The 8993-nt window shown below is 56.7% G+C and overlaps 1 protein-coding gene across 1 annotated transcript; it reads right to left on the bottom strand.

Annotated features, from left to right (window-relative positions):
• Nucleotides 1–165: 165 nt before the first annotated feature.
• Mvd (mevalonate diphosphate decarboxylase) lies at nucleotides 166–8625 on the bottom strand. The gene is made up of 10 exons (XM_021631236.2): nucleotides 8455–8625; nucleotides 5773–5843; nucleotides 5554–5668; nucleotides 5163–5309; nucleotides 4028–4227; nucleotides 3654–3728; nucleotides 3264–3482; nucleotides 2808–2923; nucleotides 1323–1431; nucleotides 166–729 (listed from the first exon to the last, which is right to left on the bottom strand). Exons 1-10 carry the CDS (start codon nucleotides 8603–8605, stop codon nucleotides 649–651), a joined length of 1284 nt encoding a protein of 427 aa, XP_021486911.2. The 5' UTR covers nucleotides 8606–8625; the 3' UTR covers nucleotides 166–648.
• Nucleotides 8626–8993: the final 368 nt, after the last annotated feature.

Genomic DNA, 8993 nt, shown 5'->3' with positions numbered 1-8993 from the left:
TACACTGTCCCAGGAGGCCACAGGGGTTGGCTCGTGGCCCCACCTCTCCGCTGCATAGGGAAACAGACAGACCGCAATGGCAGGTAGGGCTGACCTGAGCAGTGACCGCCGAACTGTAATCAGGGAGCCTTTCTTCCCTGGCTTAGAAGAAAGAACACCAGGGCAGGCAGCAGCAGTACCTTTCATTCCTGCAGTCAGCAGGTCAGCACCCACACCCACAATGGACCCGCCCCTGGGGCTCAACAGTCTCTGCCCTCACCAGGAGGGGTCACTGGGCTCTATAAAGAAATATTCCATCCGCGGTGTGGCCTGAGTTTAGGAGCCGGAGTCTCAACAGATGCCCTGCTGTCTGCAGCTGCTGTCCTCCACGCTTTAGCTGGTACAGAGATCCTCAGAGCACCTTTAACAGGAGCGACATTGACTCCCCTTCCCTAATGAGCTCCTGTCTGGAACAGAGTGGGTCAGCAAGCCTTTCAGGGAACGTGAGGCTTGGGGACCCCCGGCTGCCTAGGCAGCTGCTCATCAATACGCAATGGCATAGCATTGTCACCAAGCGACCCTCAGGCATGGCCAATCAGCACACCAGTTCCCCAGTCCCAGAGAGCAACCCTTTCTCCAAATGACACAAGGGACTGGACACGGAAGAGGTCAAGGGTCCCGTCGGGGTAGGCCATCCGGGCCTAGCAGATGAACATGTGAGTTGTCTAGGACTTGAGGTCCTGGTCCGACCTGGGGAACAAATATCAGTGTCCTGTTATGGATAACAGCAGTAGCCCTACCCACTGCTCCAGAGACTTTACACACCAGAGACTCTAAGGTGGGATTAGATGGGGGATGGGGGCTTCCTCGTAAGTCATCTGAGCATCTAGGTGTTCCTTCCCCTGGCTGGGCCAGATCCTGAGGATCTCAGTGGCCCCAGCACGAGGCTGGTGAAGAAAGCAGGAACTTCGAGTGAGCCTTTGAGCAGGATCAGGAGACAAAGGGATGCTGCCCTGCTTGTGGGGGGTACAGCCTGAGGGCAGAGTCTTGGGGAACCCAACACCCACCCACACTGGCGAGTGACTCCTTGCATCTTCCTGGATTCTCTTGGTCCCGAATGACTAACCCTCACATCCCAACACGCCCCCACTCTCCCTCTGCATGCAAGCTGTCCCTGTAACCGCTGAGAGGAAGTGAGTAAACAGTGTCCGATGACCCCAAAGATGTGCCTACTTCCGTGCCGTGGCTGATGTGGGCTTTTGCTACCTGCCTGAGACCCAGTGGGGTGAGGGAGCCTGGCGCCCTCCAGCAGCTAAGGAGGTAACCGGGCGCACTGGCCTCACCTGAGTGGAAATGATGTACTTGACAGCAGCAGGCCTGGGCTCCACAGCCAGAGCAGCTTTCAGCTCATCAGAGAGCACAGCAGGCGACACCTGCAGCCCCTTTAAGAACCTAGGCAAAGAAGGCAGAAGTGTGCACACGATGCTGTACACAAAAGGCCCAGGTGGGCAGCTCTTCAGAGACAGGTGGGCTGGGAGTGATGGGGGGCAGGGCCCACTAGGAGGGAGTTCATTTAGGGATGATGAGAACACTATGAATTAGAGATTTTGCTAAGTAGCCCAGAGCATTCAGACCAGTCCGCGAAGACAGATCTGTGCAAGGAAGAGACAAGAAACCACACACACAGGCTCAAACGTGTTCAATAACAAAGAAATCAGGGCTTTGCCTGAATCCTGCACTTCAAAGTACCAGATATTTAACACACTCACTAGAATGCCTCATGCATTTCCTAATAAAACCCACTTCCGGGCTGGAGAGGTTGCTCAGCACTTGATGCTCCTCTAGGGGGGCCTGGTTAGGTTTCCAGCACCGGCGTGGCAACAGTTACTCCAGTTCCAGGGGCTCTCACGCCCTCTCCTGGCTTCCATGGGTGCAGCACACAGCACACTGACATTCTCGGAGGCAAAACACTAAAACGCATTCTAAAAAGAGTCTAGGCCAAGCGTGGCGGCGCACACCTTTAATCCCAGTACTCAGGAGGCAGAGGCAGGTGCATCTCTGTGAGTTTGAGGCCGGCCTCAAACCCTGTCTCAAAACAAAAAAGTCAAAAAATGTCCTATACAAACAAACGAGTAGAATTCAAGTCACCCTCTGCTGAAAGAGGGCCCCTGCGCTTTCATCTGATCTCAGCACTCGGGAGGCTGACAGGTTGAGGGAGGCTGACAGGTTGATCTGAGTTTGAGGCCACACTGGTCTACAAAGCAAGTTCCAGGATAGCCAGAGCTACACAGAGAAATCCTGTCTTGAAACAAACAAACAAACAAAAAAATGGAGCTGGAGAGATGGCTCAGCGGTTAAGAGCACGGGCTGCTCTTCTAGATGTGCTGAGTTCAATTCCCAGCACCCACATGGTGGCTCATAACTATCTATAATGTGATCTAATGCCATCTTCTGGAATGCAGATTCCATACAGGTAGAGCACTCATATACATTAATAAATAAATAATTCAGAAGTTTGGCTTTTTCAGATAGGGTTTCACAGTCTAGCCCAGGCTGGCTTTGAGTTGGTCTCCGGAGCACTGGGAATACAGATGTGAGCCTCCTCACCCAGCTGAAACGTCATTTCTTAGAGGAGGCTACGGCATGGTCTTTGTTCACACATCTGCAATGCGTGGCTCTCGGGGTTTCGATGCTGCCATGTGCCATGGCTGTGTCCCTGCAGGAGGCTGGCTTTAACTGAGACCCCCAGGCTTGGCACTGTGACCACTACTCGTTTCTAGCAGAACCTTCTAGACATCTCAAGGCAGGAAAGAGGGACACACACTCACTTGTCTCCATTTGCTGCAGGGGGAAAGCTGTGCCTTACAGCCGCCACGAACTCAGCCACAGTGTCGTCCAGGGTGAAGATCACAGCATTGGGGCCTGCATCGAATGTGTATGCCACCTGGAAGCCAGAGTGTGCCCCAGCGTTCACTCAGCACCCCTGGCTCTGGACCTGCTGGGGGACCTAGGGTCTCCCAGAATTGAATAGGGCCCACGCAACCAAACCAAGGAGTGCCACCAACAGAACTCGCTGGTGAGCCACCTCTGCCTGGAGCTCAGGAAGAGGCTCCTCGGCTGCGGGTTAGGCAAGACACAAAGCACAGAACAAACCAGAACTGTAGGGGGGAGCGTGTCTGGGTGCTGTCTGCCACGGTCTGGAGGCCACCCACAGCCCCACCCACTTCCGGAACCGAGTCTCTCCGTGTATACCGCATCTCCACCATTTGCCCACGCCCCGTCACCTTCATCTGCCCGTGGTGTGTGTTGAAGCAGTGCACTAGCTGGATGACGGCCCTGGAGGTGTCATTGAGGTAGGAGATGGGCGGGAAGGTATCGAGGCAGGTAGCATGGAACTGATTGCTGTCCTTCATGGTCAGCTGGGCGAAGGCCTGGAAGTCCCGCTCTTGGATGCAGCGGGTCATCTCCTTCATGCGCTCGGGCACCACAGACTCAGCCCGGAACTGCACAGAGAGTGGGTTGGTTGGTATACTCCTTGCCGCTAGGTCTAGGTATAGGACCGCCAGTGCCAGTCCCTCCACCAGGAGAGCCCTACCCAGAGTGCCCTCCACTGTCCCCAGTGGAGACTCACCTTGGGCAGGGTTCTGGACTTTGCCTTCCCCAGCAAGCCCTACCTTGAGCAGGGTGCTGGTCTCCACGCTGGTCTGCATGCCCACCGTGCTGCCCGTGTGCTTCTTCTCCGCGTTCACCTGAACGGAAAATAGGACTGGGCCCAGGCCACAGGGGGCTCATCACAGCCCTATCGCCTGACCCTGCCCTCTGACATCCCAAGCCCGGGATCCTGGTCAGGGTGGGAGGACGTGGACACAGCTTGTGATGTGGGAGCCACTCCCGACCCTACCACCTACAACCAACAGCCGTGGTCTGTTCTCTAGCCCCTGCTGTCCTGGGATCCTGACGAAGCCCAGATAGATACGGTCCTTCCGTTCCTAGCCTGAGCCCCGGCTAGACAGCCATTCTCCCGCTGGCTGCAGGCCCATCCACTTACCACAAGGATAAGGACTCGGAGCTGGGGCCAGTGGCACTCTGGGGCTATCTGCCGGGCGATGCTATCCTTCCCATCTGCCTTCTCCCCCATCTGCCATTCCACGAAGCCCCCGTAGAGACTGCGGCACGCGCTACCTGAGCCCCGCCGAGCCACTTCAGAGAGGTCCCCCTCAACGCCGTAGACCCGGGCCAAGGTGTAGGCTGCAGGTACAGGAAAGAACACGGAGGCAGGGTGAGGGTTAATGTGTGACACAGTCCAGCTCTGCTCCGTGCTCCCCAAGCACTGCACAGGAAATGAGACTCTAAGGAGGCAGAGCTGGGGCTGTGGCATCTGGCATCTCCCAGCTCCACGTTGCTTTACTCAGCATTGAGTTTGACTTGTGTGTCACACCAGGGCTCAAGACCTCAAGATCAGGGCTGGGGGAAACCTCTTTGCACCCAAGCAGAGCACTAAGGGAAGGGGAGGCATTCAGAAGGCCACCAGGAGCAGGGACCAGTGGGAAAGCCTGAGGAATGTGTGTTCAGCAGGAGGCTAGTGGCTCTGGGGGGAAGGCAGTGTGGCAGGCAGTAAGGCAAGCTTAATGCTCATCCACACAGGGCCTTCTCTGAGGTCAGCAGTGTTGAGAAGGTGACCCTGCCTCTGGGACTGGCTCACCTACAGCAGGTCAGGGTGACACAGGAGCCAGCTGGACCAGGAAATTATCACCCCTGGAGCTAAGGAATGAGGGTGGTCGAAGCTCACCACCGTGAGGACTGCCTGTGCCAGGGATGGGGTGCCAAGCACAATGACCCAAGGCAAGAAAGCATAGGAGAGTTCCTGACAATCGGGTCAGACAGCCAGAAGGCAGCTGTGCCTGAAGCTGAGCCAAGATCTTGGAATTCTTAGGGAAGCCAAGAGCCCCCATTCCCAGTTTCCAGATATTTTCTAGCCTCAGGTGGCTTCTGTCCGTCACTTGAGAGCTGAAGGGCCCTCTCATATGTACAGCGTATGGTGCTCAGTTGCATTCTGGGAAAGGGCAAACTCAGGCTCTGTGTGTAGTGAGCTCCAGCGATGGAAGCCCTGGACACTGGCAAGCCAGAGAACACCCTACACTACAGAGCAGAACCCTGGGTCCCTGGCCCCTGCGGGCACCCACCTAGGCAGGCATAGCCTGCTGCTGAGGACGCCAGGCCTGCGGCAGTGGGAAAGTTGTTCACTGAGGCCACGTGCACCTTATAGCTGAGGCTGAGGGGTAGAGCGTCCCCATCTCCTCCGCCCCTCCGCTTCCGAGCGAGGCGGCGAACTGCAGGGGAGACGGCATGGTGAGTGGCCCTGACTCCCTGGACCTGCCCCTGACACCTCATTTTCCTAAGGCTGGAAGAGGGTAGAGGATGGCTGAAATCCGTGAGACAGTAACTCCCAGACTTCCCCCTCGGCCTTCCTCCTGGGTGCTCCAACCCCAACCCCTCTCTGTCTTCTACTAGAGGCTTCCTATGGGCACCGAGCACCCCGAGGGCACAGCAGGAGCTGCTGTCACCCCAACTCACTCTCCCGCAGGCAGGCCTGGAGCCGTGGCTGCCCCACATCCTCTTCTTGACCATTCAGCCAGATGCGGTCCTCTGTGAAGTGCCTGCTGATGGCAGCAGTTGTGGTAGTTTTTAGCTGGGGAGGAAAACAGGGGCCAGGAATCAGAAGGACACAGGCCTGCCTATCCACCCATGAGAAGCTCTGGCCGTCAGGGCTCAGTGTCTATGTGGTGCAGTCACCTGGTCCTGGTGCAGTGTGACGCTCAGAGAGGAGTTGATGGGCAGGATCAGTGCTTCATCTCGCTTCCCCCCTGCAACAACAACCCAAGCCTGTGAGTTCCTGGCACCCCACTGGCACTTCCCAGTTGCCCCAACCCTTGTAAGCAGCTCCCCACCCCCATCCTGCTTTTATTGCATAAATTGTATCAGCACCTCAGGAAGACCTCCTAGGTTGCCTGCAGACTCAGAGCTCGGGTTCCCAGAGCGCAGGAGGCCAGCCCAGCTCTGCCTCATGCTTCCTCCATCTTTCTTTTACTTTATAGAGATAGCTGTGGACGTCTGCTCGGGGTCACACACCTGTGCAGCTAGGGGTCTACTCTCCCACTACTTGGCCACCCAAAGGAGACTGGTTCCTGACCATGTCCCAGATGGCACCAATCAGAATGGCCCCCCTGTGCCCAAGCAGAGAGCCCCACCCATTAGAGCAAGCACAGGCAATTCTCCAGAAAGCCGGATGAAAGACTATCATCTGACCACACCCACAGCGCTTAGCTGGTGGTTTCACCTCTTGTTGGGCATCTGCCCATGCTCAGTTAATTTGGAAGTGTTTGGCCAGAAGACAAGAGAAGCCTAACACTGGGTGAGTGAACACCTTCTTGTCCTTTGCCATCTACAGACGTCTGCACACAGACAGCTCTCCTGGAGTCACACGGCTGCTTTGAGGAATATGGAAGGGATGTTCTATCCCCTAAGGCCGAAGCCCAGGTAGCCTACACAAGCCAGCAGGAGGCCCAGGAGTGAGGCAGGAAGACCCTGAATCCTTGGCTGCAGGCATGGCTAGACTGCTAGACTGCATGGCTTTGGGTGCACTGTCCGAGTTTCTTTCTGCCCACATGTCCCAGGCAGGCAAAACTTGCATCAAGGAGACTCGGCCAACCAAGCAACACAAACTTTTTTTGCTACAGCTTGTTTCAGCCCCACCCTCATCCCAAGGCCCTGGAAGCTGGCTAGCTGGGAGCCTCATCCTTCCCTCCTTGAAGGTGCAGCAGGCTGCCCTGTATCAGCTGGCAGCCTGGACTTCATCCACAAGGCTGCTTGGATGCCTCTTCCAGCCTTGCTGGGAGTTTCCAGAGGAGGCCTGACGGCTCCTGCAGTGATGCTACACAGCCCCCAGCGGGAGCAAGTATGATACAGTGAGGGTGGCACAGACCAACACTTGGGAGATGGAGACAGGATTAAGGAACTCCAAACTCAACAGAGACAGGGCAACTCATATAATTAGGACATAGACAAAAGATACAAGGCTGGGCAGCGGGGGCACATGCTTTTAATCCCAGCAGAGACAGGCAAATTTCTGAGTTCAAGACCAACCTGGTCAAAAGGGGTAGTTCCAGGACAGCCAGAGCTACACAGAGAAACCCTGTCTCTGTTTCTCTCCGCCTATCCCCCTCACATACACACAAGACTTAGAAGACAAGATACAACTGGCTGGCTCAAGTAAAGGATAGTCCATACTATTGACGATCAGGGAAATGCAAATCAAAACCACACTGAGCAGCTGGTCTCCCTGTTAGAAACAACAGGGACTTGGGTTGGAGAGATGGCTCAGCGGTTAAGAGCTGCTCTTCCAGAGGTCCTGAGTTGAATTGCCAGTAACCACATGGTGGCTCACAACCATCTATAATGTGATTTGGTGCCCTCTGCTGGCATGCAGGTATACATGCAGACAGGGCACTCATGCACATAAAGTAAATCTTAAAAGAAAAAAAGAAAAGAAAGAAAATCAGGAGTCCACTGAAGTGGGATGAGGGCGCTGGAACATGGAAATCAAGATGCCCTGTGCACCACTGGTGAGAATGCAAGCTGGAACAGCCACCCCAGGAAACACACGGTTCCCCACTGGCTCTCTCAGAGATGCTCCAGGAAATACTTCCTCGGAAGGAAGAAAGTTCATACAAAGCCCTGCTCATAAGTGTGGGTAGCAGCTTTGGAGGCCCCGGGGTTCCTCCGGCAGTGGAGTAGGGCCTAGCAACGGTGGGCAATGAACCCTTGCTGCATCCACCTGGATAATCTCCCAGGAAAGCATGCCGAGTGAAATGAGCCAAACTGAAGAATCTCCAGGCAGTGTGGATCCTTCCAGGCTCTCCATGACCACGGTGGAAGGAAGAAGAGCAAGTGTGAAGCCCTGCTCCCTGCGATACCTCCCCAGTTTACAGGCCAGGGAAGGAGCAAGAGCAAGAGGCTGCTCCTCACAACTGCGGGGTCAGCGGCATCTGTGTCCACAGCACAGGATTAACAGTGGAGGCCAGGCCGGGCCCCCAGAGAGCCTTAATTTCACCATCCCAGACCTGCAGTGGTGATTCCCCCGTTTCCAGCCCAGCGTTACTTGATCCCGGCCGCGGGAACGCCCCCTTCAGCCCCAGAGCTCCCCTCCAGCCGTCACCAGCCCAGCTACTCCAGATGTGAGCCACGGGCCTTTTCCCTCTCCTGAATCCCTGCAGCAGCAAACCTCATCGCCAGCCCTGGGCTCCGACGATCAAGCCCCCCAGCCTCGAATCCCAGCCGGGATGACCTCCTTCTCCAGCCCTGCTACTCTGGAACCCGGCCCTCTGGCCCAGGGACCCCGATCCCAGTCCCTGTGACTACGGCCTCCAGCCTTACGCCCCGATCCCGGCCGAGGTGACCCCCGTCTCCAGCACTCACAGTACTTGATAACCGCGATGTTGACCGGCGCAGTGCAGGTGACGACGAGATCCTGAGACGTTTCCGAGGCCATGGCCGAGAGGCTGGAGTCCGGCGTTGCAGAGCCCAGCACCGGTTCCCTACCGGGGTTCGCAGTCTCACGCGCTGCCATATGATTGGCCCACAGACGCGGCTGCTGCCGTGTTGCCCAATAGGCGGCGGGCCGAGCCCACGGTCCACTTTTCAGCCTATGGACAGAATCGAATGATGTGCGGCCGACACTGAGCCCGCCCTTGCTCGAGGGCGCCAGCAAGAGGCGGGGTCTGGGCAGAGCGTAAAGCCTGCGCACGCGCCATCTGCGCGGGTGGGATCTGCGCAGGCGCGGGAAGCCTCCGCCCACGATCTCAGGATAGCTGGAGTGACCGGGGCCGTCAGCTGCTACAACTGCCGAGCAGAAGGAAGGGCGCGCGTCCAGCCTCCGCTGCACGCAAAGGTCACTAGACCACGAATCCCGAGGGATCCCCGGCTCCGCAGCCCAGGGTCGTGCCTGAGCCCCACAT

This window comes from Meriones unguiculatus, chromosome 10, assembly GCF_030254825.1.
Source record: "Meriones unguiculatus strain TT.TT164.6M chromosome 10, Bangor_MerUng_6.1, whole genome shotgun sequence".
NCBI classification, from domain to species: Eukaryota; Metazoa; Chordata; class Mammalia; order Rodentia; family Muridae; genus Meriones; species Meriones unguiculatus.
Note: the sequence above shows the minus strand (reverse complement) of the source record. Positions and strands in the feature narration are given on the sequence as shown.